General features: G+C 40.7%; 1 protein-coding gene across 4 annotated transcripts in view; it reads left to right on the top strand.

The window, feature by feature from the left end:
- SESTD1 (SEC14 and spectrin domain containing 1) overlaps nucleotides 1-15,417 on the top strand; it is a 78,946-nt gene that overhangs the window by 2,157 nt on the left and 61,372 nt on the right. For 3 of the 4 annotated variants that reach the window (XM_061608317.1, XM_061608320.1, XM_061608319.1), the window contains exons 2-4: nucleotides 1,819-1,895; nucleotides 3,231-3,335; nucleotides 11,378-11,458. In XM_061608317.1, the coding sequence (XP_061464301.1) occupies nucleotides 11,404-11,458 (55 nt within the window). In that variant the 5' untranslated portion in view covers nucleotides 1,819-1,895; nucleotides 3,231-3,335; nucleotides 11,378-11,403. The remainder of the gene's footprint in view (nucleotides 1-1,818; nucleotides 1,896-3,230; nucleotides 3,336-11,377; nucleotides 11,459-15,417) is intronic. The other variant, XM_061608318.1, reaches the window with a different exon arrangement.

Raw genomic sequence — 15,417 nt, forward strand, 5'->3', positions numbered from 1 at the left:
TCTGATACAGAACAGACACAGTAGAAGTGCCTCTGAGGAAGGTGTAGCATCACTCCAACCTTTCTAAAAGCTTATAATGCTTTTTTTGAGGGGGGGGGAGGAGAGAGAGAGAGTGAGAGATTTTTCCATTTTGTTTTTGGTGTAGGCCAGGCCTTGATTACTTTTCCTTTAAGGGTGCAATTGAGAATCTGAAGAACACAGGAGAAGCAAAAACAAACTGTTGCTGTATTCATTCCTATGGATCTGGCAAGTAATATTTCTGGGTACATACTAGGTTTGAACCAGGGGTTAGAGCATTCAGTGAGGAGAAACTAGGAAGAAGTGTAGGCCAGACTGATAAATTTACTGCTCAGAAAATTATTATCTGTTGTAATTGTCTTTTCCTATAGTTTTCGCTTTTGCTGCATTTGGTACACTTGGGAAGTGTATGCTTCTGCAAAAATCAGCCTTGTGTTTTAAACACTCTCCTGCAGGGATGTCCATGGAGGAAGAAAGGCCTTTCCTCCTCACCCTGTACAGAAATTCAGTGGGCTGTTTATATCATGGTATGAAGGCCTATTAGAGAATTGTACTAAAAACTTCTATTAAAAAATCAGATTCAATTGAAAAAAATCTAATATCAAATGCAGTGCATCTACGAAACAGACTTTGTCTGTATCGTGCGTCATATCCCATGATGAAAAGTGTCCCAGCTTGAAACATGTCAGGAATTGTTGCTTTCTGTGAAAGGAACTTTGATTCCCAATTACTTAGTTCTTTCTATTGCTCCTACCTTACAGCTGTTCACAGAGCCGTCATCCTTCATTGATTCTCCCCAACTGCCCTCTCCCCCCCCCCAATGTAATGGCCTGAAAACAATTCAGTGTGCAGGACCAGTTTGGCCTGGGTCTGTGGGCCAGGTATACATTGGAACCCATATGACTAGAACCTTTACAGGGTGATGGGTATTTAGTGTGCACTGTGTTGAGAGTGGTGTAGACACTGGTCGAAGTTGTTCCTATTTAAACCACTATATTCTGTTATGGAACCATTCTCCTTGCAACATTAATACAGCAGCAGGTGAAAACTAGGTTGTAAACTAGTATCTAGCACTATTGCTGCATAAGAATCAGTGTGGTAGCTGATGCATGGGATTGAAGACCACATGTAAATCCAAGTTCTGTATTGAGCTCTTAGCCAATAGTGAACATAACCATTCTAAAACTATTTTTATCGTGTCTGAACATGACATGAGAGAGTTGTGATGTCGGTGGCTCCTACTTGGTTTCCTGATACAATAGCAATTGGAAATTTAAGTACAATATGCAAACTAGTATTTCTATAAGGTTCTGCTATTTTAGACCTATTTGAATGGAGTGCCTTCCATTGCTTTGTCTCCTAGCATGAACTTGGCTGGAAGTTTGCTTTCACTTTGCCTTAAATGTGGCTTGCCTTGTCCAAACCAGGGAGCACAGCTTAACACTAACTATAGTTAGTTTCAATAAGCCAGCTTAATTTGAAGCTGGCTTGTTTTGACACTAAACATAATTGGTGTTAAACCATCATCCCAGTTCAGATGTCTGCTTCTCTTTTTCCTCCACCTGCATGGGCAAGTGCAGGAGGAGGCTATGCTCATTTCCTGAGCATTAAATCATGGCTTAGTGATGTGTTCAAATGTGGACATTTAGTGAATGAATACTTCAGGAAACTCATTTTAGACAGACACCAATTCCATCACTTGAGAATTCACTCTGAGGTATAAGAAAAGTTTCTCAACAAATCTGTACATTCAACTGTAAGAAGAAAGCACTGTAGTAACATTCCAATTTAAATCCACAGGGTTGGAAAAACTGAGTCAAATCTCAAAGCTGTTTTGTCAAGGAACCCCAATGTTTCTGGAAACTGCAACAGACACAGTAAGTAAGACCATTCACATTTTGAAGCATTTTTTGTTGTATGGGAATGGCATGAGAGAATAGGTGTGTTCAAAATATATATTGTGCTGAAACAAGAGATGTATTTGGATGATGTGGTATCTTCCCAAATGATGAACCAAACTCCCTCTCATCTTAAAGCATTTGCTTATACCACCTAGAGGAATTTAATCATTTTGCACGGTCTTATGTGTAGACAAGTTCTTAGTGAGAATCTAGTTGTGAACATGTTATTAATGTAAACACCACAATTGTATGTGCATTTATTCAGAAGCAAGGCATACTTCCAGTTAAGTGTGCATAGAATTATGCTATAAGCTGCTTAATGAAAACATGAGGCATTATTTCAAGGATATGCAATGCAAGGCCCATGGCTCAAATTCAGCTCATTGAAAGCCTCAGGGGACATTTATTATACTTACTTTTATCCAGCCTTCAGCACAAGTGCCTTAAGGCTAGCTAAAATAAATCCAAAGTCTCACACTTTTATCCTAAAAACCCCCCTCTGAAGTAGACTAGTCTTGTGGGTGATGCACAAAATGGTGGCTGAAAGAAGGCCTAGGCATGGTGACTACTTCTTTATGTTGCATACTCCTTTATATTATGATTTAGGGAAGTGATTTCCAAACAGTATACCTTGGAAGTTTTTTAGGAGTTCCTCAATGAGAAACTTGATAACAGCAGATAGACCAAAACAACTTGTTTAAAGAAGTGCTGGGAATATGATACAGTCACGGTTCACATGGTGAGGCCCAACAGGTTGGTCCAGGACCTTGTTTAGAGCAAGAATACTTCTTAGAACATACCCTAGAACGCTGTACAGTATGAAGGGGTGCTATGGCAGATATTCATTGGAAGACAAGTCAGTGGGAATTCACTCGGAGGTGAATTCAGAAGATTTGAAAATCACTGGTTTAGGCTAAATAGCAGTAAGTGTTGGAAAACTAGGCTGAGTGGTTTGGGAAACGTAGGAGGGCAGCATTGAGTGTGTGCATGTTTAACGGTTGTAATGCCTCAGGGAGATATTCTAGAAGATGTTTGGTTGAGGAGATCATGGGAAGATGTAGTCATGAATGCAGCAGAGCCAAGTTGGCTTTGTGTACTAATGATGCAGTCCCAAGACTTCAAGCAAATAAATGCTTTGGATAGAAGATTGCCAAATGTTGCACTGGCAGGTTGCAAAGCATGAATGTAGGCTAACAGATATAAAATGAAAGAAAGTGTATGCATGAGTAGAAAGAGAACTAGAGTTTAATTTGAACTGTAAAGTTGTCTTCTATAAAGAGATAAATATGGGATATTGTCTCCTATTTTTAGGTGAGAAGATGAGCAGCTACAATTCAGAAAAACTGACATTTGGAGTACTTGCTCATAAATCCAGAGAGAGAGAAATTACAGTGATTAAGATAAAAAGAGATGAAGGTATGATAGAGTTGAGTAGATTAAATATTGTTTGGAATAAACAGTGCAGAACAGGTGATGCCTGAACTTAAAGGGTGCTATCCACCACTGCACAACTGGAGTTCTGCTTGTGCAATGGGGCTTTCTCTTCCTCTCCCCAGGCAACCTCAGAATCTGTTTTGGAGGGTCCCCCAACCCTCTGGATCAGATTCTGAGGGGCTGCAGAGGGGATAGGAAAGGGAAATTGTGTTACAGAAGCAGAAGTCTGTTGAGCAAGGAGAGCAGCAGTGCTGGATACAACCTAAAGAGCTTGGAGATGTTGTCAGGACTAAATATGAAGCTGCCTTATACTAAGTTGTTTCATCCAGCTCATTACTGTTTGGACTGTAAAGAGATCCGTATGGGATATTGTCTTCTGTTTTGACTGGCAATGGCTCTCCAATGTCTGAGGTTGAAGTCTTTTCCAATTCAGTTCTTGTTATATTTTTAATTGGAAATGTAGGGATTGCATACAAAGAATGTATTTGACTACTGAGGTATAGGTCCTCTGCCGTTTTAGGGTTTTTTGTGTGCATACATAGGCTGATATTAAATGAAAGCACCGGAGTCTTAGTAAAAACATGGTTCTGAAGGGTTTATTAAAACTGGAATATCTTCAGAGTGAGTCAAGATCAAGAAAAATATTTGGGGAGAGGTGAATTGCTAGCATTACTTCTAACGTCCTAGGTTAGATTATTGCAGTGTACTTTATGTGGGACTGCTGTTGAAGGTGCTTTTGGAAACTGCAGCTGGTGCAGAACTTGGTAGTCCAGGTTTCTGACTGGGGCAATACAGTATGAGCATATAATACCTATCTTGACACAATTGCATTAGCTACCAGTTAGTTTCCAAGCTCAGTTCGAAGTGCTGGTTTTGACCTATAAAACTTTATGTGGCTCAGAGACTCCAGTACCTGAAGGGCCACTTCTCCCCACATGAAACAGCCCAGGCTTTGCATTCATCATCTGAAGCCCTTCTCTCTGTGCCTTCTCTGAGGGAGGTGCAGGCGGGCAACATGCGAATAGGACTTCTTAGTGATAGTTCCCCATTTGTGGAATTCTCTCACAAGGGAGACATGCCTAGCGCCAGCATTATCTTTTTTGGTACTAGGCAGAAACATTTTTATTCACTCAGGCTTTTGGCCCTTATTTGGAGTGTACTTAAGTATGTTTGTGGCCTCTTCTGCTCATCACTTTAGTGGGGTGGATTGAGCTGGATCTGCACACGCGCACACAGACATACGCACAAATTTACATACAAACACACACATATACATACATATTTATATGTATATATATATATATATATTAGATTCTTATTTACCTTCTTGTTCTTATACTTGGTTTTAATGTTTTAACATTTGAGTGACTTTTGTGAAAAAGTGACAAATATTACTAATACATAGTAATGGCAGCAGCAGTAGTAGTAATAATAATAACCTGTTAGGAAATATGTGGTTTTTGAGAGATAAGAGTTCACTTTGCAATGGAGCTGGCTAATAATAAGGCATGAATATGTTTATATATATGATGCTAATATATCATTACATGATTAAACTTTAGTATGTAAAAAGGAAAAAAAGTTTATTAATATTTTGATTATTAGAGGCAAGGCTAAGTTTGGAGAGACTGATATTTTACACCTTGGAGCACTTTACCATTTTGTATTTATGTGGCCTGTGAAGATATTATTGATATGTACATAACTTAGTTTCTTGTTACTTGATTGCACAAACTTGGAGCTGGTTCACCTTGGAATTTCTGGCTGATGGTAGCCGCAATCAGTTCTAACAGCTCATGAAGAACACCGTTTCAGTCTTAAGAACATAACATAAGAACATAAGAAGAGCCTGCTGGATCAGGCCAGTGGCCCATCTAGTCCAGCATCCTGTTCTCACAGTGGCCAACCAGGTGCCTGGGGGAAGCCCAGTGCATAGACCCTTCTTGCAGCCAAGAAGAACAAGCAAAATGTGGAAGCTTTGTATTTAGTGTTTGGTGACTTGTTCACACTATTTATTTACAAGATTTATATGTTGTGAAAGATTGTCTGGGCAGCTTATAGTCAAAGTGAAACACACGCAATGATAAAAAGCAAAAATGGTAAAATCTAAATACAAGATAAAAACCAGTAGCATATAAGATAAAACAAAAGCAGTATCAAAATTTTCAAAACGTAAATGTCATAAATATCAGCAGATGTGTTAAAAAGCTTGGGGAAATAGAAATGCCATTTTTATCTGGTATCGAAATGACATCTGTGGGTACCAAGCAAGCCTTTCTGCAGATCTTCAGTTGATGTTCCCACGGTGAAGTGAATAATGGGGATGGTTCACTGGTGGTCACTGCACAGTGTTTGCTATACAATGCACGTTCTTGATTCATCTTTGCTTTTTCTGTCCATATGTGTATGTGCAAGGGTTATTGAGCAACACAGATAATAAAAAGGTCTGTTCCAGTGAACTTGCTGTTTTGTTCTTAATTATGTGCCTAGGGATTTGGAAAGTAAGTGAAAATTATGTATGTATTCTGATCCCAGTTATGGTATGGACTTAAGTAGGTAAGACTTCCATCCTACAAAATAATGGCCAAGGTTCAGATATCCAGAGTTCATTACTTTATATTATTATATAGATTGGATCCTAACTTCTTGTAGTTATGAAAGGAGAGTTGTACTCACGCCTTCTATGAGTGCAAGTCTTCTGAGCAAAAGACATTATGTTGCATCTAGACCTAGTCATGCTTAGAGGAGACCCATTGAAATTAGTAGGACTGAGGTTCATCATCTAACTGAAATCTCATTGATTTCAGTAGATCTGGATCCAATTCATAGTGTGTGTGTAGTAATAGAAATGCAAGTTGTACTTTGATCTGGAAGTTGTTTGAAATAAATAAGCAGATAGGGGAAAGTAAATATTTTAAGATGTTGGGACATCTGTTGAGTGTTTTGAAGTGGACAAAATAGTTAGCTAGGTTGATCTATACATTTATGACTGATGACATTTTGTTCTCCTTTTTACAAAGGGCTTATGCACATCTTCTATCTCATGCATGAAAAGGAAGCTGCCCTTGAGAAAGAAACTTTTAAAAGTACAGAAGGTTCCGAAGGGTAGCAATAGAATTGGTCTTGAATTATGCATGTAAAGAATTTATTTATTTATTATTTGATTTGTATCCCACCCTTCCTCCCGGCAGGAGCCCAGGGAATTGCAGTAATAGGTATAAAAAAATCAATGTTGTTTAGACTTGGCTACACTGCCTTTTTGCCACTCTGGTGTCATTCTCTATTTTAATTTGGATTTCCTTGATAACCTCAGGATGCACATTTTATCTATCTCTGTCAAGTCTAATGGTTGTCCAGTGTCAGAAATAAGAGTGCAGGACTAGAGGAGATAAGAACAGGGGGACAGTCCTTATGTTTAGGATTCAGATTGTAATCTTTGGCTACAAAAATAACACATATTGTTTCAGGAGACAGTTGGGCTGAACCAGAGTTCTGTGATAAGAACATTAAGCTTCCAAGTGGGTATGGCTGTTAAAGCAGGGGTGGGGAACCGTTTTCAGCCCAACAACCTCATTCCCTTGTGGGCAACCTTCCAGGAGCCACATGCTTGTGGAGGACAAGGCCAGAAGTAAAAGTGGGCAGAGCAACAGAAGTGACTTGTACAGTGGGCTATGTCTCAGACACACAAAACCAGAGATTACTACAGGTGTTTCTCTTCCCCCTCCCACAGTCTCTCCATCCAGGCAAGCAAGTTGCATTATCACCGTTCAAAGACTCTTTCCAGCTAGGCAAAAGTACCCAAGGAGGTTGCTGGTGAGGCACATGGCCCAGGGAAGAGTCCCGAGGGCTGCATTTGGCTCCCAGGCCTGAGGTCCCCTTGCCCAATGTTAAGGGGTAGGATGCACATTAATTTTAGGGATCTGATCTGCATGTGCAAAAGAATATGCATATGGATTAGATCTCAGAACAGACTGCTAGAGCAAGACACGTTTATATGTTACGTAGTAGTATGACTAGGCAATTATTATTGTTATAGAAATATTTCTGAAGACCATGTTTGAAGCCAGAGAACCCATTTTCATCTGAAACAAATATTCTTGTATATTGAATTCATTTACCATATGTTATCTGGGTGGCTCACAGGATAATGGATAAAATACAATACAATATTAAGATGTAATACAATGATTAAAAGTATAAAACTGTAAAACTATTACTATTAAATGTATTATCCACTCTTGACCAGCAAGTCCCAGGGCAGGTTACAACCATTTAAAATTCCAAAGTAAAAACAATTAACGCAAAGTACAATTACAGGAATAGGGTGGGTACTGAAAATATATATCTAAGGCAGCCTTTCCCAACCAGTGTGCCTCCACATGTTGTTGGACCACAACTCCCATCAGCCTCAGCCAGCATTGCCAATGGTCAGGAAAGATGGGAATTGTGGTCCAACAACATCTGGGGGCACCCTGGTTGGGAAAGGCTGATCTAAGGTGTCAAAGGCCAGGGTAAAGAGATCTCAAGCATTCACCAAAACCTGTGCAGTGAAGGCATCAGACACACCTCTGTTGGGAAGGAATTCAACATGTTAGGGAGTGCTACAGAGAATGCCCTCTCCTGGGTCACCATACTCTGAACTTCTGAGGGTGGCAGAACTCTGCTGATGTTAACACCCAAGAGGCTGATGTTAACACCCAAGAGGATCTGTAGGGAAGGAGGTGGTCTCTCAGATATTTGGGACTTGTTGTTTAGGGCTTTAATAACTAGTGTGAGCACCTTAAATTGGGCCTGAAACTGAACTGGCAACCAATTCAACTGTTTTAGAACTGGGGTTATATGAGTTCTAAAAGCAATCCCGGCCAGTCATCTGCATTTTGGACCAACTGAAGTTTTTGAGTTGTCTTCAAGGGCAGCCCTATGTAGAGTCCATTGCAATAATCCAGTTTGGAAGTTACCAAAGCTTTGAGCACTGTGGCCAAGTCATCTCTGGGTGGAAAAGGGGGGGTGTACCTGGTGAACCAGCTGTTACTGGAAATAGTTACTCTAGTTAAGGTCTGTTTTATGATGTTTTAAAGTGTTTTTAGCATTTCTGTTTGCCGCCCTGGGCTCCTGCTGGGAGGAAGGGGGGATATAAATCAAATAATCAAATAAATAAATAAATAGTTACTGGGGCTACTTGGGCCTCCATTGATTATGCTGGATCCAGGAGTACCTCCAAGCTACAAAACTGCTTCTTCCAGGGAAGCGTAACCCCATCCAGAACAGACTGTCTCCCCATCGCCTGGACTCAAGAACCTGAAACATATAACACCTCTGTCTTTTCACATCTAGCCCCTCACTGCCTTCAAACACCTATCTAGCACCTCAGCCACCTCTCCCAATTCAGATAGAACAGAGAGATAGAGCTGGGTGTCATCCGCATATTGGTGACACTTCACTCCCAAACCCCTGATGACAGTTCCTAAAGGCTTCATATAGATCTTGAGTAACATGAGGGACAAGATAGAACCCTGTGGGATGCAATAACCCTATACAGGTTGGGACCAGGATACCTGAAAGATCGTCTTACCCCTTTTATACCCAATCGAATATTATGCTCTGCAGGTGAGGACCTCCTGCAGATACCGTCTTATCAGGAGGTCCGTTCCACACAACATAGGAAGTGAACCTTTAATGTAGTGGCACTTACCCTTTGGAACTTCCTCCCCTTAAATATTAGACAGGCGCCATCTCTGTTATTTTTTCAGCACCTACTGAAGACCTTTCTCTTTCAACAAGCCTTTTAAGTAGAGACTTTATCTCACTCTGCGTCTGTGTTGGAATTGCTCTTTAATATGTTTGTAAAGCTTTTTTCAATATGTTTTTAAAGATGTTTTAATATATTTTAATGTCTGCTTTTATGATGTTTTACAGTGTTTTTAGTGTTTTTGTTTACCAACTTGGGCTCCTACTGGGAGTAAGCGTGGGATATAAATGTAATTATTATTAACAATATTAATATTAATAATAGGAAAGCTTCCATAGTGCTGGACAGAAGCCTACCATAACTTCTTTCTGGAAACATTCCTGGAGGTAGGAGCAGAGTAACTGAAGTATCATGCCCCCAGCTTCCACCTTCCTGAGCCACTTCAGAAGGATACCATAGTCAAAAGCCACCAAGAGATCAAGAAGAATGATCAGGTTGCACTCCCCCTATCTCTCTCCTGACAAATGTCATCAACCAGGGCGACCAAGGCAGTTTCAGTGACATGACCAGGCCTGAAGCTAGACTGAAATAGATCTGGATATTCAGTCTTCTCCAAGCATGCCTGAAGCTTAATAGTAAAATAGAGCCTTAAAACCTTCCTTTTTGGCAACATATTCCATACTTTTAGAGATTTTTTTTAAAGCTGGTTTTTCCTGTTGTAACATGACCTCTGGCTATCAGAAGTATTTGTATTTTTAATTTTTGTCTTTCTCCATCAGTTGATCTTAAGTTTTTACGCCATCTTTTGTTACTCCCTCCATTTTGCCTGCCCTCTATTACGTCATCAATTTGTGGTCTGCCTTCTTCATTTGGGGACAAAGAAGATTTGAATAAGATACATTTCATCATAGCCCTTAATTTTCCTATTATTTTAAGGACATATTACCAGTAATGCAGTGGCTATAAAAGCTTGTGGGCTTTTTCAGCAGTTCGGATAGCAATGAAAAGAACAGTTTTGTGATACAGGCTAAATATGCAATGGCCATCTTAGCTTATAGAAGAATGAAAGCTACATATAAAGCACATTTGTGCTGAGAATTGTTTCCTCTTGCTGGTGTTGGGTTTTTTTTTTAGTAACTGAGAGTGTAATCCTGTGTGTGTCTATTCAGATGCAAGTCCCATTTAGTTTGGTGAGACTTACTCCTAGCTAAGTGTGTACAGGATTGCAACCTGAAGCCACATATCCAAGACAACATAAATATGTTGAGTGTTGTTTCAAAATATAAGAGCCTGAATGGGATAACTTTGCCCCCTTTTTGCTGGTTTTAATTCTGGTAGGAATCGCAATCCTTTGCGATAAGGAAATCTTAAATATCACATTTACTTTATTCAATAGTTGAGGAACGGTTATGTAATAAGCTTAGGCTTGAGCAAAGCAATTCAGATGAGAGAACCACAATCAGAACTTCCATAACTATGTGAGGTTAGAATCCTTTGAAAATCTGCTGACTGAATATCTTTATCATTTGTTAAAGACTTAAGAGGCTACCAATATTATCTGTAAATCTCTCTCTCAAAATACATTTTAAAATGCTCCACATCAGTTAAATAACCACATCCCAAGCTGCTAAATGCTTGCCCAAACAAAAAGATACCGCATCACAATCATTTGACTGTCATACCAGGATTTATTCATTTTAGTGGAACAGACATTGGCTGCCATGGTTTAGCACTATGTGAATGAGCCTAGCCTCCTTTTGGGCATGTGTGTACTCAGCAGAGCTTAAAAGCCCATTAAGTGTTTCACTCGCATTGCTCAGACATGCACAAACCAAAAGGGATGAGGTGAGAGATGATATTGTGAAATGTAGGGGAAGTAAAGTAATAACAGCGGTCCATGTTTTTAATTTTCTTGCAGGAATGGAAGAAAATGCTTATTCTGTTCTTTCCTGAAATACTGAAACTCTTAATTTACAAAAACAGCACATAAACATGAAAAAGATAGCTATTTTAAGGTGTGCCTGATTAAATGAGGGACAATATAAAAGATACCTGAGAGACTAGGAAAATGTAGAAAGGATGAAGCACACAACTGAGTTGAGCATTTCAGCTGTGCAAAAATGGGGGGGGGACTGGCTTTATAAGAAAAAGGAGAGATTTGTTGGCTATTTAGGAAGGCACTCAAAATGTTAAGATGATTTTTTTTTTGTATTATGAAGCATTCTGAACTTCTCTCCAGGGAGCAACCATACAACAATCTGAGTCTTGAGCAGCTTTAGCGGAGCACAGTAATTGATTTGCCTTGGCTAAAACCCTCTAACTTCTTGTGTTTCAGAACTCTGAAAGTTAACTGAAGGTAGGATGGATGCTTCAGTAATATTGCCTATTCTGAAGAAAAAGTTAGCCTTCCTTTCAGGTACAGTTTATATATTTTTATTCCAGTTATATTACTTTGAATTGTTAAGCTGTTATCTGATTCTCCGTTGCCCCCCTTCTTGACAAGTGCCACAAATGCACTATACATATTGAAGCAAAGGCTGTTAGTGACTGTGGATATGAGATTGCTTTCGAACATTCAGAAGGTTTGGTTGCATAAATTACCGTTAGTGTCCATTAGTGAGTTCCTCCTAACTGGAACTTTTCTGGCTGCTTCTGAAGCATTCAGGGGGTCACCTTACTCTGCACCTAGTATCATGGTGCATTCAACACGAGCAGCAGTTGCTTATGCAGCACATACAACAAATGTTCCGCTACAAGAGATCTGTCAGACAGCCACATGGGCAAACTTGGATATATTTATCAAGTACTATAAGGTGGGCATGTATGCATCTGCAGAGGCAGCCTTGGGGAGGTGAGTTCCTTAGGTGCTGCCGAATCATTAAGGGGCATTTACCCACCCACACAGAAGGTCAGCTTTGGTACATCGCATTTGGGGGAGGCAGAAAAGAGTTAACCCTCCAAAGGACTCTCACCTTAGCCCCTCCCATGGAGTGACAGTTCGCTGTCTGGCCAAGCTTGAAAGCATTACACTTTTAACACTAAGAACATCATAGCTCAAAATAACATTGCATTCACTGAAGCCAACTTGCAAACTTCTAGGTCAGTTCCCTGACCCTTCAATCTCCCCCATTTTCCTTGTGTTATTCGTCCTCCTGCTGCATCCCAGGGTGCGCCTTGGTCGTGTCCTGGTGTCCCCAAAGTAACACATTTCTGGTGAGTAAAACGGTTCCTTCTCCAGGGGGCACCAGGACACGCCCAGCACATTCTGAAGAGAATGCTTCAGAAGCAGCCAGAGAAGCTCCAGCTAGGAGGAGCTCACTAATGGGCACCTGGTAATTTATGCAACCAAACCTCCTATTTTGAAAGCAGCCAGGAAATCTCCGGCTAGGTGAAACGTCTCATACCTACAAAGCAATCCCTGAAACATTGCCATGCTATGCAAACCTGCTGAGTGCCAGTAATCTGCAAATGTAAGCTGCTGTTTAAATGAACACAAAGGAACGACAGAAGGCATGGTAGCCAAACAATACTGTTAATGAGCAGCAGGGGCAACAGAGAACATGTGACAATGTGACATGCTTTACCAAACCCACATGATGTGTCCAGAAGTAGAGCACTGAGGCTGATGGTACAGAGGTTTGGCAGACAAACCACTGAGACACAACAGTATGTGTATGATGATTCAGTTGTCTCTCTGCAGAAGAATATAGATGGTTCATAGGTGGATGGCAAAGTCAATTACTGATGTCTGTGGAATTGTGAATTAACTGTTTGGTCTGAGTAACCCTGCTGCATTCCCTCAATAGTCTTAGGTAGTCCCGTGGAGGGTGCGATGTCCGCCTCGTCTAAGGGACAATGATTGGGTGCTAAAATTAATGTTGGAGCCTGGAGTGTTGGCTGGTTGCCTAAATAACCCAATGACTTTGTTGTAGATAACGATTATTCCTGTTAAGCAGATTTTTATTTGATAATTGAGGCCTTGTTCATTCCTAAAAATTCCTTTTCAGCACCTACAAAGAGTTTTCTTTTCTTCCTTAAAACCAAATATAATTATTTTGTAGAATTTGATCCATATTAATTGTTTGTTATGTTGTAGTCCTAGAAAAAATTTCGGGGTTTGCATTATAGTTGATTTGTTCTTTGCTAAATCAGCATGACATGACACTCCCTCTTAAAGGGAATAGCTCAATTATCACTGGTACTTATATCGTTTTTAAGGCTATGGAAATATGTCACTGTCCCTGAGTGATCATTAATAGTTGTAAAACTTACTACATTTTCAGAACTACTCCATATTCTAAGAGCTTTCTCATGCTACTTGAGCCTTCAAATGTGTTAGCCACTAACCAGGATGACTGTGATCTGCCTTCATAGTTGGAGGCAGTATGCTTCCAAATACCAGTTGCTGGAAACTGCAGGAGGGGAGAGTGCTCTTGTGCTCAGGCCCTGCTTGTGGGCTTCTCATAGGCCTTTAATTGGCCAAATTAATTAATTAATTATTATTTATTAATTAAATTTATACCCCGCCTTATGGCCAAAAGGCCCTCAAGGCGGCTTACAAAAGAAAACGAACATAACAATACCTCAATAGAACATAATACATCAATAAAATAATACAATTCTCAAAATTAAATAACAATTCTCAAAATTAGATAAGAAATAACATTATTAAAAGCAAATTATTGAGCAAGTGTTACTTTAAATACTTGTATATACATGTCCACAAGCCAAGAACAAGAATAATGCTGGCAACTGTTTTCTTCATTATCAGTCAAATTACTCGTCATTTCCACAGTCAGCTGAGTTCTTCCTTTTCAGACATTCAAATTCTTCCGTCCCCCAGGAATAAACATGATAGGTTATGATGAAGGGAGGGGCCACCCGGAAGACCTGGGAATTAAATCACCTCCAAACATTGAGAAACTTGATATCGATGGCGAACCGCGTGGCATTCTCCAGACTGCGGAAGTTCTCATCTGCACACGCCGCCACCACCAATGACACGCTGCCACCACCCCTGCTGTTCTGACCACTGCCTTGGCTGCCCCGCTCCGCCATTTTTATTAGCTAACTTGGGGCGGCGAGGGAGGTGCCAAGGCCTGCCTGGGCAGGGGCTCCTCCACGGCTGGCGGGAGGGTGAGTCGGCAGCTCTGGTGGCTGCTCCTCCTGCGGCACCCAAGGCTGCCACCGCTGCCGCCAGTGCCGGTTCTCCATGCGCCTGGTGCTCCAGCGCTCACAGGTGGATGCCTCAGCGTTCTCGGTGTCCCACTCATTGACAGTGGGTAGCGGCAGCGGGTGGACATCTTGTGCGGAAGGCGCCTTCGCAGCCGCTGCAGAGCCGGTCCGAGCCGAGCTGGGGAATGGCCAAGCCAGTCAGCTAGCCGCCTAACTAGTGGTATTCTGTTCCTGTGAGAACAGGATGCTGGACTAGATAGGCCATTGGCCTGATCCAGGAGGCTCTTCTTATGTTCTTAGGTTGTAGTCAACTAAGTCATACCATTGAAATTAATGAACCTAAGTTATTCATGTCTATCACCTTCACTGGTTCTACTCTGAGTGGGACTAGCATTGAATACCACCTCTAATTACTGTGGTTTTTTTTCCTGCTAGCCATTGTTTTTGTTGTCAGTTTCTTTTAGTATACATGTAGCAAATAAACAGTTATGAAAGGTAACTTCTTATAGTTGAATAACTGTTTAATAAAATGGTGCAGAAAATGAGCAAAAATAGAGCAGAGAAAAGAATTTACCAGCAGGATATCTCTTTCCTGGCAAATAATTTTTACAGTACCTTTTCCTGACAGGCATCAAATGGATGTTGAGCGATCACTTTCATTGTAACAATGAAACATTCCACCTGTTTCATTTTTCACCTGCAAACACTTGTTCCACCTGCAAACACTTATCTTGAAATAAGCTTTTAATTGACATGTTTGGTGGCTACTGTTTCAATGCCTGCTAAGGTGTTCTTGAGTTTTCACTGAGTTGTATTTTCTGTTGCGTTTGTGCGAGCAGAAAGTGCTTCTGCTCGTGCAAGGTGGGGTATCTGCTGATTCCCCTTACCTATTCTAGCCCTTGGTGACATACTTTTCTAGATAATCTACCAACCCTCAGGAACAGCTTTTGGGGGGAGGGGCTGCAGATGTTAGGGGATCACTGCAAAAGCCACCATTGGATACAACTCCATTATGTACGATCCAGATCTAGAGGTGCTTCCAGACAGGTGTTTGTTGTGGGATAAGCACTCTTCATGAATACAGGGGAATTTTTTGGACAGCATCCACACAATGTTATTAGTATCAAAATGCCAGTGTGCAATCCCCTCCCCCCAAAAAAAATTAATCTGGATTTCCCATTTCCTAGAACAATCCAGTAA

Source organism: Rhineura floridana, chromosome 2 (genome assembly GCF_030035675.1).
Source record: "Rhineura floridana isolate rRhiFlo1 chromosome 2, rRhiFlo1.hap2, whole genome shotgun sequence".
NCBI classification, from domain to species: domain Eukaryota; kingdom Metazoa; phylum Chordata; class Lepidosauria; order Squamata; family Rhineuridae; genus Rhineura; species Rhineura floridana.